The sequence below is a fragment of the Ostrea edulis genome, chromosome 4, assembly GCF_947568905.1.
Source record: "Ostrea edulis chromosome 4, xbOstEdul1.1, whole genome shotgun sequence".
Lineage (NCBI taxonomy): Eukaryota > Metazoa > Mollusca > Bivalvia > Ostreida > Ostreidae > Ostrea > Ostrea edulis.
Window position 1 is genome coordinate 8,205,815 of NC_079167.1, and position 15,852 is coordinate 8,221,666.

The following is a 15,852-nucleotide window of genomic DNA, read 5'->3' on the forward strand; positions in this document are numbered from 1 at the left end:
TTAACCAGATTGATATGATGCATTCCTGAATGGGGTGACATTATTTACATTGAGTATCAGATGACACTAGACCTGTCCTAACAGGATTTATATCCCCTACAGGACTCATCCATATTGGGGCATATTTGAAATGTATAAAGACCAGAAAGACATGAGCTTCAATATTAATCACGATTTACTTCAATATTATTCATGATTTACTTTAAAACAAGGTACAGGATATACTAACTTCCTTTGATGTTAATATTCAACAATAATCATGGTGTAATAAAGAGTGTACAAATTTTTAAGAAAATCCATGTACTGGTCGCTTGGAAAATGTCCATGCAAAACCATGCCAACAGACAAGACATTTCATTGTTCCCTCTACTAAACTTTTGCAGTAGTCTGTGAGAGAACATGTCATTAAAAATTTAAAACAAACTGACAAAAGTCATTAAGAGTTTAAAAAAAACCAAAACACCTGTAATATGAAGAAAAATTGCCCAATCATGATAAAAATATTAGGGGCACATTTCTATATGGTTAATAAAGAGTGTACACATTTTGAACCTCTGTATTATTACATACTCTGCATTACGAAAATTCTACAGAATGAGCATTGGGGTCGATCTTTTATTGCCTAAATGTGACAGTGAGTTTCACTCCGATTTATGCACAAAACAATTTTTTGTACCATTCTGACAGGGTGGAATTTTTCTTCGTCAACATACTACTTTCCATTTCTTTTGTCGCCTTCTCTCAACTTTTCTCTTTCTTTTGATGCCTAGACTATGTGCATGCCTATATTAAGCAGAACCTATACCAGCCAAATTTTGATGGGTACGGAAATCCAGAAAAATATTTTCATGAAACTCCTGTGCTTGTTACCTTTTTAAGGATCTAAACAATTAGATAAAATGAAAGTAGAACTTCGTGATTTTTTGGCCATTATACATTTTTATGCTAAGGCTATGGAAAGGATACCCCACCCCCCACCCCTACTAAAACTTCATTTGCAGGGGGTGTATAATGAATAGTTTTATGAAGTGCCTGCCAGCTGTCTGCAACATTTAATATCATGTATCATCACTATTTAAACAAGACATGTTTGTGAAACATATAAGCCTCGTTCTCACATACAGGAATCCATGTTTCTCTTGACCCAAAAACCAACAGGGGTCACTTACTAATGATAATCATTTTGCCTTTAAGGTTTGATAACCAATTAGTAAAAGTTTCCCCCAAGTCATATGTTAAACAACAATTGCTGTATGCATGGTAGAAAGTTAAAGTGCATGATCACTGGAAAAATAGATCTCTAGTTATTGCATACAGCAATAGTTATTGGTTGCTGTATGCATGGTCATATACTAGTAATGTAAAACCAGCCTACAAATTTATGATCATTAAACAAACAAGAGCAACACACATGTGGCAAAATATGGATGTCTATTTCACTTCACTTGAATAGAGAAGCCAAACATTACTTGGCACCAACACCATGGGGAACATGGCTGATCCTAGCCCTATTACTACTCCTTTTCTCCATGAAAACCCAAGAAAGTAAGACCTTGACAGAGTTCCTGAACCTGATAAAAGTCTGGTAAATGCTCAAAATTCACCAGACATTTGGGAAATTCTCAGGACATAATACATACCATAAAAAATTTGAAAGAAAAATAAGGTCAATACAAAGAATTATATCGAGTTAAATAATATGTATTCCAATTCAATTTCAACATCTTGTTGAATTTAAATTGTCGTTGCTGCTGACTGTCCACAGTCTATTTATCGTCAGATTCATTGTCATCTAATAGACGTAAGTCATGTCATCCCAGCGAGATTCTCCTGATTCAAGTAGTTTCGCTCTGTGGTTCTTCACACTCCCCTAACGTTCATCTACAGTTTGTTCTTGGTCTTTTGGTTTAACTTCAGGTATTCCATGAATCCGCAATATCTGTCAATTATGATATGCTGCATGTTGTGAAACGGGAATTTAATTTCAGTGTGTCAAAAATAATTAAAAAAAATTATATAAAAAAATTAATGAAATAAAATCAAAAAACAAGATGTGTTTGTGAAACACAAACGTCCCCGGTAATGGCCAATTCTGAAGATGGCCAGGGTCACAAGGACAAATATCTTGGTACCAGTAGAAAGATTGTCACAGGAAATGCTCATGTCCAATATGAAAGCTCTAATAGTTATCATTTAGAAGTTATGACCAATGTCAATTTTTTAAAAAGTAGGTCAAACTCCAAGGTCAACATCACAAGGTCAATAATATTAGTACCCACGGAAAGGTCTTGTCACAACGAATACTCATGTGAAACATCAAAGCTCTAGCATTCAGTGTTCAAAAGTTATCAGCAAGGTTTAAGTTTATAAAAGTAGGTCAAACTCAAAGGTCAAGGTCACAGGGTCAAAACTGTTGGTACCCATGTAAAGGTCTTGTCACAAGGAATACTCATGTGAAATTTCAAAGCTCTAGCACTTACTGTTCAAAAGTTATTAGCAAGGTTAAAGTTTCAGACAGAATTACAGAATGACAGACAAAAACCAATATGTCCCATGATCTTCGATCTCAGGGGCACAAAAAAGAACCATTCATTCCAGATTTATAAAAAAAACAACATATTCATAAAAACAATTTACTGTTCATCATAATTTATGATTTTTTAAAATGATGCTGATGATCAGTTACAAAGAAATAATTTTGATAGGTTTTCTTTAATATTTTCATACAACTTTTTTAAATGGTACACACACACAAAACCAAAAGAAAAGAAAAAAAAAACCAAAAAGCATCACATGACTGACAGAATTATAGACTTTAAGATTTTTACCAGACTTGCTCAAAATCTACCGGGAATACCCAGTGGACCAGCGCGTTTCAGGAACTCTGCCTTGATTCTCAGATTGATTGATGTTTTCCGCCACACTCAACAATTTTTCAGTTAAATATGGTGGCGTCCAGTTTTTATTGGTGGAAGAGAGAACCCAGATACAATGTACCTGGGAAGAGACCACCGACCTTCCGAAAGTAAACTGGGTAACTTTCTCACTTGCTGGCACGAGCGGGATTCAAACCCGCACCGACAGAGGTGAGAGGCCGTGTGATTTTGAGCGTGATGCTTTAACCACTCGGCCACGGAGGCCCCTCAGAAATGATGGGCATCATTCATCTCACCATGGTAAATATGTATACCAGGTTTGAATATCAGTCTTATTAAATAAGTATTCTTTTCATCTTTTCCTTATAAGGTGCTGATGGATGAACAGACAGACACACAGAAACATGGCATCATACCAAAATAAAACCCCTGTATCACATTGAATAAGTGTATCCAGTTTGATTACCTTATTAGCATTCTTACTTCGTTTTGAGCTTAAAACCTTACCCATGCAAGGTTGGTCTTGATCTATGACCTTGAAAAGACTACAGGCTTCTTCCTCTCATCATTGGGAATATGTACAAAACTTAATGACAATAGCTACTGTTTTATCTAGCTGTGTTGACAGAAAGATGCTCTGCACCATACCATAATATGACCCATCTATGACAGAAGCTTAAAATGATTCTTTAATAATCAATGACACTTTATCATCTCTATCAATTGACTGACAATATGGAAAACAGTATGTCCCTCTTCTTCAAAAGCACTGCTATTAAACTGAAAATTCGTCGTTGAAAAAACAGCGAGGATGATAGTAACGAAAGTTCTTACGTTACTATCATCATTCATTTCCGTTACTATCATCCTCGCTGTTTTTTCAACGATGAATTTTCTGTTCATATGAGCCGTATAAAAGAAAAAGTAACACCTGATCGTAATTGTTGCTAGTGTATGATATTTCTTACCTACATATCATTCGCAAATAAACAATACAAATAGATATAATAAGTAAACGTGGTCTTTCCGGAATTTCCTTCCACCATCTTGGGAACGATCGTTACTATCATCAGTTTAATACCAGTGAAAAGCGTGGCACATTACAAGTAAAAGCAGTGAGATTAAGTGCGTACCTGATAGTGATCATACCTTCATAACCCTGAAATCTTGTCTCAATTCATCTGTCAGACCAGTCATATAACAAAATTCTGGAATCAGACAAATGGCTTCACTCTTCTCAGGAACTTTGCCCTGAAAAAAAAAAGGAGGGGGGTGTTATTGAAACAATTCAGTAAAGAGTTCTGAAATACTGCTACAAGCTTCATTAAAAGTGTAAATATCTAAACCTTTAAATATTGCTCCTACTTCATTGTTTTATACTTTGACCTTGAAATAATTATAAAGGTTTGTTACACTGAGTACCCATCTGTCTGCACCAGTTTGATTCCTGTTGATAAATCATGTGGTTTTACACTTAACAAATTATAAATCTCTATCTACATAATTAATTTTCTATTATTTTTACATGCAGAGTTGGTTATTTTCATGTGTATGAAGGAAACATAAACAATGCGATTCTTTTTATTAACGTTATCATATTTGTTAGCGTGATTGCTGTAAAATTATACAGCATTATCTATGTGACATTTTGCACTGTCGATAATGACGCTTCTCGAATAAACTACCCGGAAGTCTTAAACTACTGTTATGCAAGCGCACTACATTCTGGATCAAGGAAAGATAACTCATGCTGTCGGATTGGCCTATATCTCGCTTATAAATCAAGTGTTTGATATGATTTTCACATATCTTATTTACATTAATTATCCCCCTCTAGAGACCTGTCGAATTTTTCTCTCGAAATTCACTTCCGTTTGAGAAATATGTCAGATTTCCATTTTTTAAAAGATATTTTGTCAAGGCGTTTTCTCATAGACGGTTTAAGATTGAGTCTTGAAACTTTCAGGGATGATAGATCTCAACTTGTAGGTGTAACATACGCATGTCATTTTTTCTGCCGTCACTTCCGGTCGTCACCGAAAGTGAAGAAACAAAACGTCAAATTTCAAAATTATGCGTTTTAAACAAAACTTGCAGGGTAAAATAAGGTCTTTTTCGTAGTTTCAGAAAACATGATACTCACCGGACGGTAAAACAACAATTCCGGTTTATTAAGAAAAACGTTGAAAATTTGTTCTTTCTTTGTCCTCATATTTCTCACTTATAAATGAAGTCTTCGATATGATTTTTACATATCTTATTGACATTATCCCTCCCTAGAGAAATGTCAAATATTTTTTTCTAAATTCACTTCCGTTTGTGAAATATGTCCGATTTCCGTTTTCTAAGAGATTTTGTCAAGGCATTTTCTCATAAACAGTTAAAGATTGAGTCTTTTCAGTGATGTTAGATGGTGACTTGTAGATGGGACATATGTTTCAATTTTGTTGCTGTGACGTCACTTCCGTCGTCCACCGGAAGTAGCTTAAATATATGAAATTTATAATTTTTTCATTTTTAATGCTCATCTCATTGTCTAATAGAATGTTTTAAGTCTTATCATTTCCATCGGAAGTTGATTGTTAGAAACTGGAAGTTGTCCAAAGACTTAGTACTTTTCATTGAAACTTTCAGGCAAGTTTCCTGCACACTCAATGGATTTCTGAGATACCGGAAGTGAATGAAAGAAAACAAGGAGTTATTCAAAATTGTTAAATCATATCTCTTACTTGTTTATTGCTCTATTTTTAAGAATTTAGATGCTTCTTACTTTCATGTACAGTTGTTCTTCATTAATTGAATTATCCCAGTCAAGATCTTATCTCATTAGAAATCGGACGAAAGTTGTTTGTCCGTCACTTTCAGTCTACACAGGGAGTTGTGAAAAATTTGACGAATTCCAGTTTTTCTTATTTAGTCTCACTTGGTTTTTGTGTCACATTGGTGCATATAGATAAAATTCTTAAATATGTTGTAGACACTGTTTAGAGGAAGAAGAGTTCAGACTGTTGAAATGAAAATCACTTCCGGTCGTGAAATATTGTGTTGACCAAATTAGCCATTAATTGCTTATTTTTCGAATGATGAGAAAACTAGAGATTTAAAACTTATATAGATAAATCTGTGATTGTGTATGAAGGTATTATGGCAATGTGGATCTCCGTCATTTCTTGTCCAGATAAAGTGTTGAAAATACGAGATAAATGATAAAACACTCGAAACTTGTAGTTTGTCAAAATTGGGATCAAGTTGTCATAGAAAACGGAAGACCTTCTTATTGCTTTGCAATAAATGTCTAGTTACAGTTACTTTAACAAAATAAAAGTTTAAAATAAACTGAATGTGGCGTTTTCTGTGCTTTAACACCAAAACAGTAATGAAAATAACAGATTTAGGGAAAAACAGAATGTCTTAAAATATAATGCAATATTGTGAAAAAATCAGGGGGCTGAACATTTTTTTTCACATGCGAGACTTGAGGGGCCAATTTTTGCCAAGTTCCACAGGGAAATATCCAAGTCCAGGTTGAATTCAGAAATTTGTTATCATTCTTATATTACATCATAAAATGACTAAATAAAAACCAGTATCTAAATTTTCAATCTTTTTATTCGAATTGGCATCTTTAGCGATCTATCTCGACAGGTCGCATGCAAGAAAACAAAAAATATAGTTACGAACTTTATCTTGATAAGATATTTTACTCTGAAATGCAGTCTTTTTTATTTTCATTCATCAATTATTTATACAATAGGCAAGTCTCTCCGACTTCTGGCACTTTCAATTGCCGAGTCCGAATATAGAATTTGCAAGTCCAGGACTTCAGGCTTGAAGAACTTTTAACCCCTGAAAATTTCATGTTATACAGTGGAACCCCGTTATTACGTTCCCCCTTTAATACGTTAGTCCGCATATTACGTTGGAATTTCAAAACACAAAACCATTTCTTAACAAACCTATATAAAATAGACCTCGTTATTACGTTGTCCTAAGATGCCGGGACTCGGTATTACGTTGTAAAAATTCCGACGAAAACGTAATAAACCCCTAATTATTCAATAGTGATTCTCAAAATAATAAGCCATTCACACCTTGACTGCCTGAGGCAGTCACCACGTAAATTTCCTGGTCTGTTTGGGGATTAGAGACGCTTGACTGATCACGCTTCGATAGATCTAGCGACATCAATACAGGTGAATACCCCGTAACGAAGCCAGTGATAAACAATTAAATAATATTTATTTAGAAATTGTACTCTATGAAATTTACTTCATTTTTCATATTTTGATAATCAAAGAAATAATTTCTCAAATACCTGTGTGCTCAGCATAGTGTGATTACCTTCGCTATTAAAACTCTATTTACGGACAGCTTTGGTACCAAACATGAAAGACAAGATTTATCGTAGCAATGTTAAAACCGCTTGGGTAAGTTCTTGGACATAGGTGACTAAAGGTGTTCAATTAAAAAATTGTCCGTTGTTTGGACATGCAGCTTGGGTGTTCGTAAATCTTGTCCATACATACACCAATCAAACTGTCCTGTGTTATCGGCCGATTCGTGCACGGCATTTACCTCAGTGAATATTCTAAAATCCCCTGATGCGCACGTGATTTTAGTGCCATGATTTAGCGTTGTAAATGAAATCTTCGTGCATCATTATATTTTTTTATGTGGATTGCGCTTAAATTGTTCTTCGTGTTTATCGTTGGTGAGAAAATTGTGTAAGTGTTGGGTATTGTGTGCGTTTTGTGTCTATAGTTTTGTTGTTTTTTGGGTGGGATTTTTTTTATTGCGTTGTGTATTGTGTAATTACCGAACTTAATAAAAACGATGTTTTGTTATTTTTTTTAATACGAATGTTGAATACGAACCGGAACGAGTTATTGAGAGAAATTTACATGAACGCATTGTTTTAAAGTTGAACAAAATGGCGGTCCAAACGAATGCAGAAAAGCAACGTTTATCAAAACATCCTTATGTATCCTACACCAGAAATAAAGAAAAGGGATAAGAACATGAAGAATTACGGACATTAAAGATAAGATGTAAATAAAACAAAGTGTCATAGTCTTTTAAACAAAGAAACAGTAAAGATATATTCACACACCCCTTCACGGAGTACCAACGGACGATATACAATTTCCAAACGATATATTTAACGGATTTCACTGGGAACGTTTATTACGTTGTCCCCGGTATTACGTTATTTTATCGTGACAAAATGGAAAACGTAATAACGGGGTTCCACTGTATTGCAATACAAAATTTTTGGCGATACCCATCTAAACCTACTCCATAAAGAAATACATATTACTTACACCAGGAAGTTGCTTCTTCTTTGGTCTGTGTAACAGCAGAGGTTGCTCTTGGTCAGTTATCTCTTTGTGATAAGAATTTCTGGAAAAGAGGGGAAAAAAGAGCATATAAAATTTTGCACTATTAAGAAGCCCGTGGGCTTAATCTGAGTACAATGCATCACATTTTTCAAATCTCATGACTCGTGTGCAGGAAATTTTAAAAATCATTAATACACAAAAATTTCTAACATATCATTATAGGCAATTTGCCATAGGGCTCAAAACTCCTACTTTAGGAATATTAAGTAGAAAACTCCATGCTTACTTACCCATGTAATAATAATAGAACCTCAATCCTGAGTCATAAATCTACCAATTTTAGTAGACATTTTGTCTACTTGATGTCAAGAAGAAGCTTTTCCAAGATGTAATGCATTCTCAATATATGACCAACTTAGCCCACCCTGGGGCCTGAATCTAAAACCCAGGTGTCCTGAATTTCAAAACATTGGTAAAACGGGCCGTTGATTATTACAATATTGCAAATAGTTTGACTGCTTGATGTCCAGGAGTGAAGAAAACATTTTTGAAGATTGCATTCATTTTGATAATTTTTGCCCCACTCCTCAGGGAGCCAAGGTCCATGAAATTTTCATATTTTTGTTCCCATTTACCCATAGATGTTTTACACTAAAATTCATTAGAATTGGTTCAGCCTTTCAAGAGAAGATAGAAATGTTCAAATAATTACAACCGATGCATGATGAAGAACAGAAAGTGTCTCAAGTGACCTAAAATTATAGGGCACTGCTAAAGGAGTGCACAATACATCCACACAAATGGTGGATTAAAGGGTACAGGAACAACCACCTCTCCCCTTTAAAATGGAGAAAATTATACATTGTCACATACCACAGATTTGGTATATCCAAAATCTGCGCTTCATGAGGTATGCAGGTATGAAGTGTTGCAGTTCATAAACATGTATTTGTAACATTAGAGGCTCCATGGGCCACATTGCTCACCTGAGTCACCTTGGCCCTGCTGTTGTTCAGCTAATGTATTTTTAACTTTAGAATTTTTAAAAATCTTTGTTCGCATGAAAACCTTTAGACAAATACTGTGGCCAAACCTAGCCCCAACATAACCACAATACAAGGTGAAAAGGTAAATGATCATGGTATCAAATGTAAGGTCTTCCCATAAGAAATTTATAATCAAAATATGAAAGCCCTACCTTAAACAGTTTAGGAGGTATTGAGTAGGTCAAACAGGCAATTATATCGCTTGGTTTCAGATTTACTATTAAAGTAATACTCTACATCGTCATAATGGCTGACTTCCTTTAAAAACATGGATGAAAAAATTTATATCAGCAATATTTGACTTTTCATATGGAGACGTCACCATTGCCGGTGAAGGGCTGCAAAATTTCGGCCTATACTCGGCGCTTACGACCTTTGAGCAGGGAGGGATCTTTATTGTGCCACACCTACTGTGACACGGGACCTCGGTTTTTGCAGTCTCATCCAAAGGACTGCCCCCATTTAGCCGCCTCTTACGACAAGCAAGGTGTACTCAGGACCTATTCTAACCCAGATCCCCACGAGATTTCAATAAAGAAATAGCATGTATAGCAACAAAGTCTACAAATGTCCGGTGCATATAGTTAGCGACAGGAAAAAAGAAACAAGGGTCTGTTTTTGTTGGAATTATTACACAGTTTTGAAATTCATTCAAATTGCTAAATTTCTTGTATTCCCAAGAAAATATCTATATTTGTCTTATATCGTGATATTACCAATACAGTATAAACAAAATATCTTCATTTTGTGTGGCCCTCCTTATCTACGTGATAGCATGTTTGGTCAAATTATAACAATGCCTCCCTAATGAAAGGTAATACCACTGATATTCTGTGGAAGTAGATAAAAAAAACTTTTCATTATACCTATATAAACCGTGATTTAGTGTGAGCAAAATGTTCTTGAATAAACCAAATATCACAAATGTTATCTGTTTCAATGTTATCTAATAATGAGGGGGATATGATTTTTGTTCAAGACCACTACCTAGTTATGGAACCCCATCAGATCTAGAAATGTGACAATTGTTGAAGTAATCAGCTGTAATACATTTCAAATAAAAAATCACTTAGAAAGTGAATTCTTTTAAAATATGCAGTGGATGTTTTTCATTCATAAAATGTCTGTTGTCCATTATGTCTTATTTCTGTACACATGAACTTACAAATACAGTAAAAATACACCACTTATGTCGAAGCTTATCACGGTACTGGCCGTATTCCCTATATAAATGATTTTAAAAACTCCTGATATTTCGAAATATGGTAATCTGGAATACCCCACTTTAATATGGTGAAGTTCCAAGGTCCCAATTCCTAATTTCACCTCGTTTATCTTGAAGTGCAGTCAATTCTCTGGTTTGCTAGATATACCTGGTCTCACCACTTCAAACACTTTCGCCTGTGGCTCTGGCCATTGGTAAGTAACCCCAAAATTATGCAAGGTTTCCATATCACGTTTTAAATATCTATAAGATTACTACGCCTAACCATGTCCCCCACCGCAGCAAAAAAGTCCCATAACTTCTGTAAAATTTGTTGAACCACAATGATGGTACAATATGATCAACTACATATGGTGACTAACAATCTTACAAAATGTTAACAAAATCCGTACATCGGCCTCTGAGGAGTTGCATCCAAAGTGTTCCTATAGTGTTGCATGTACAAATTAAACAAAGTCCCATAACTCTTTAAAAATTTGTCAACAAATCCATAAAGCAGTTTCTGAGTTGTGTCCACAATGTGTTCCTATAGTGTAATTCAACAAAGTTTCATAACTCCTGTAAAATTTGTCGAATCGAAATGACAGCGCAATATTATCAACTACATATGGTGACTAACAATCCTACAAAATTTGAACAAAATCGGTTGAGCGGCTTCAGAGGAGTTGCATCCACAAAGTGTTCCTATAGTGAAGCCTATGCAAATTCATTAAAGTCCCATAATTCCTGTAAAATTTGTCGAATCAAAATGGCGGAGCAATATGATCAACTACATATGGTGACTAACAATCCAACAAAATTTGAACAAAATTCGTTGAGCGGTTTCAGAGGAGTTGCATCCACAAAGTAAAGTGGGATGGATGGACGGACACCGGTATTTTTAAGTCCAGTTTCGCGTCACAGGGGGGGGGGGGGGGGGGGGGGGGGGGGGGGGGGAGACAAAAAACTTGAGATGCCCTCAGCTGCAGTAAAGTCAAATGTCAGAAATCCCTTCCATTATAGCATTGAATGTGGTATTTAGATTGTATGTTATATGCATTTAGTACATTTAAGAACTTAACAACAATCTTTTAAATGTTTTAACAGCCATATAATAAATAAAATTCCATCAAAACTCAATGAACTGGAACAAAACTCAATCTGTAACACATCAATATACATCTGTATACAAAAAATTAGTTCAATATCTCAAGGCATTTAGAAAAAAAGTCAGGAAAACTGTTCATAACAGCAATTTTATTACGTTAAAGGGGCACACTCCATAAAAAAACAAGAGGTACTGTGTGCAATGCTCACTAAGAATACCCCCCGCTTACCCCAATCTCCCAAAGGGTGTTGGTAATAGGTATAAACTACCTCTTTTCTGAGTGTAAAAAACAAATGGCATGACAAACCGAACCATATGGCTACTTCGATGTCCAGTGCACGTGACCTTTGACCTTTTGACCCCAAAATCGATAGGGAACATCTTCACCCCATGGGTAGTCCATATGTATGATATGGTGACTGTAGGTGGAAAGGATAACGCTTTAGAGCCCGGAAACCATATTGCTACTTCAATGTCCAGTGCGCTTGACCTTTGACCTTTTGACCCCAAAATCGATAGGGAACATCTTCATCCCATGGGTAGTCCATATATATGATATGGTGACGGTAGGTGGAAAGGATAATGCTTTAGAGCCCGGAAACCATTGCGTCTACAGACGGACGGACGGACAGACAGACGGACAACCCAAGTTGCGGGGGGTATAAAAATCAAAGAACTGGAACAAAACTCAAACCCAGAGTTGTGGAAATTTTCAAATCACTGTCAGACATTCGGTCTTGATTCTGTCAGACCGGATAAGGTTTTGTCAGACCAGATACATGTACCTTGTATTGCATAGAAAGAACAAAGAAAAAAAGAACTGCACCAAATGTCTTTTATTGTTTTAACAGCAATGCATCTCCCACTCATATCCTGCCAAACACTGTCAGTTTTCCAACCATCTTGGAACTCCTGAACACCATGGAAGTCTTCGTAATTTTTTTAAGTGGTCCAGGTTAAGCATTTATTTTATTTTCTTACCAAGTTGTTTGTTTGTTTTACGTTTCATCAGGAATTTCCCTCATATGGAGACGTCACCAACTGTAGGTGCAATACCACAAATTTAGACCTATGCTTTGCACTCTGACTTAAGGCCATAGTAGTGAGGGTTCTTTAAAATGTTAACACCTGCCACGACATGGGAAGTCATATCCGAAAGACCCGTGACTCTCACTGCTAAATGTCGAGTGTTTGGCGAGGATATATTACATCTTAAGTTTGAAGTGGCCATGGAACGAACAGAACTCGAACCCATGACCCTGAATGGATTTTCCAGTTGTGAAGCAAATGCTCTACCACTGAACTACCACGACCTGTCTTTTCTTACTAAGTTGAATTTGATCAGCAACACGGCCATTTTGTTTGAGTGACCTTCACTTGCGCATCCCAAACACGAGCTCTAAAATAATCAGAGCAAGCTTGATATTTTCAGATGGTCATTTGGACCAACGTTTTTCAACAAGTTATCAGTCCAAAGAATATTTTACCGGCCTTGCCGACACAACCGACAACTCTAAAACTCCATCTGTAACTCATTAATGTACACCTGCATACAAAAAAGTCCGGCAAACTGGGTGTCCGGTGAGGACAGAAGAATCAACTAACCAAAATTTGCTAGTAGTAAAAAATTTAAAAGCAAATGTTTTCCCGGCTCTCCAAATTTGAAGAGCTTTAAATGAAACCTCCTCTTGTTAATGTACTACATGGTATGGAGGACAAAGCATGAGCAGGGACAGAGATCTTATGAACTCTGATAAGCCATATAGGAGAAGTGTTCACAAACTATTTTACACCCTTCAACCTTCAGATCCAGTATAACTTTAAGGATAACAATTGGATCCTTCCGTCCCTAAAATATGCACATCTGCAAATGGCACTGAAGTATTGTACAAAGTTTCAAGCCTATCACATAATCCATGTAGGAGGAGAAGCGTTTCACAAGCCATTTTAACATCCTTCACCTCTCTTAGATCCACAATAACTTTTAGGAAAATAATTGAATCCTCCTGTCCTAACATCAATAATTGGCAATAAAACATTGTACAAAGTTCCAAGTCCATCCGAAAAGCCATATAGAAGTGTTCACAAGCTATTTTAACATCCTTCACCCCTCTTAAGATCCACTATAAGTTTTAGGAAAATAATTGGATCCTCCTGTCCTTACAATATTCTCCTTTAAAACCCATTCATTTCTGATATAAAATCAGTAATAAAAACAACATAACACACTAAATGGACTAGCAATGACACGCAGCAGCTTTTGATGTTGTAACAATACAACGTACTATAATTACATAAATGTAAATACAAATTAGTATTAGAAAATTTAAACGTGTTGTCAGCTCTACGTGTCATCCTAAACTGATTTTACATCGTTACTCGATTAAAACCGGTTCTATTGAACCACATGACTGAACATACCTATACAGGTATTCGAATTGAAAACTTGAAATATCAGGAATAATCTATTCATTATAATTACCAAGTCGAAATTGATTTCTGTCTAATTCGTTCCTCAAACGAAAGAAATCACATTTCACATCTACAAATGGCAATGAAGCATTGTACAATGGAGAAGTGCTCACCATCTATTTTACATTCTCCACCCCTCTTTGATCCACTATAACTTAGGAAAATAATTGGAATCTCCTACCACAACAATATGCACATCTACAAATGGCAATAAAGCATTATAAAAAGTTCCAAGTCCATCCGAAAAGCCATATAGAAGAAGTGTTCACAAGATTTTGTGACAGACAGACAGACAAACAAAAAGTACAAAAACAATGTCTTCCTCTAGAAGAGGAGAGACAATTCCAATCCCTGCACAGCGATGATTAGACAGACATAAGAATGGAATCTTTACACATTTCTCTAGCTTCTTAGGTACAGTACTCCAACAAATGTTTTAATCATTTGCAGTCTTCCTTGTAAACTGTTGCTGCATAAAAGCACATTTTTGATCTCTATGAATAATTACCTGTAGTAATCTACGAAAGACAGCTCTGTTCCTGAACTTGTCTTAAAGGTGTGCTGTGGAGTTTTTGACCATAAGATGTCATCAATACGGTAAGTTTTGTTGTTGTACCGAGTTAGCACAATGGTCCCTACCAAAGAACGAGTGCATTCATCCTGGAATCCATTTGGATTTTTCTGTACAATGGTTTTCCTGTAAATAATAACACCACGTTACTTTAAATGACTGCCAAAACTTCATTTCATTATGAACCAGAAAGTTTTAAAGAAGATATTCCAGATTGCAAAGATAGCAAGTTTCAATAGAAATTTTAACAAGAGGCCCAGGGGCCTTATAGGTCACCTGCGTATCATGTAACAACCTTCCAATGTTTGAATTAGGTTTGTGTTTAAATATAAAAATCTTACTTTTGGATGGAAGAAACATTGAATAGCTATGTGGTCAGCCCCGCCTTTGCACCAGAACCCCTCACCCAGGGGCCATAAATTTCAGTTTTGAAAGAAGCATCCTTGATCATCATTATCATACTATTAGTTTGTCTACTTAATACCCAGCAGCAGAGGAGAAGATTTTCAAAGAAATAAAATGCATTTTCACTATATGATCAATAGGGCCCCACCCTAATACCAGAACCCCTGACCCAGGGGCCATGAATTTCACAATTTTGAAAGAGGCATCCTTGCTCATCATAACCATGCTATTGGTTTGTCTACTTAATACCCAAGGACAGAGAAGAAGATTTTCAAAGAAATAATGCATTTTCACTATATGACTTATAGAGCCCCACCCTAGCACCAGAACCCCTGATCCAGGGGCCATGAATTTCAAAATTTTTAACAAGAGGTACTGTGAGCAATGCTCACTAAGAATACCCCCCGCTTACCCCAATCTCCCAAAGGGTGTTGGTAATAGGTATAAACTACCTCTTTTCTGAGTGTTGCTACTTCGATGTCCAGTGCGCATGACCTTTGACCTTTTGACCCCAAAGTCGATAGGGAACATCTTCATCCCATGGGTAGTCCATATGTATGATATGGTGACTGTAGGTGGAAAGGATAACGCTTTAGAGCCCGGAAACCATATTGCTACTTCAATGTCCAGTGCGTCGTGACCTTTGACCTTTTGACCCCAAAATCGATAGGGAACATCTTCATCCTATGGGTAGTCCATATGTATGATATGGTGACTGTAGGTGGAAAGGATAACACTTTAGAGCCCAGAAACCATATTGCTACTTCGATGTCCAGTGTGCTTGACCTTTGACCTTTTGACCCCAAAATCGATAGGGAACATCTTCATCCC

At 36.1% G+C, this 15,852-nt stretch overlaps 1 protein-coding gene across 3 annotated transcripts in view; it reads right to left on the bottom strand.

Moving 5' to 3' along the window:
* The window catches only part of LOC125672405 (piwi-like protein 1), a 77,084-nt gene that overhangs the window by 27,071 nt on the left and 34,161 nt on the right, over positions 1-15,852 (bottom strand). For all 3 annotated transcript variants that reach the window (XM_056161827.1, XM_056161829.1, XM_056161828.1), the window contains exons 10-12: positions 14,554-14,742; positions 8,198-8,276; positions 4,026-4,127 (exon numbers count right to left, since the gene is read on the bottom strand). In XM_056161827.1, coding sequence (XP_056017802.1) covers positions 4,026-4,127; positions 8,198-8,276; positions 14,554-14,742 — 370 coding nt within the window. The remainder of the gene's footprint in view (positions 1-4,025; positions 4,128-8,197; positions 8,277-14,553; positions 14,743-15,852) is intronic.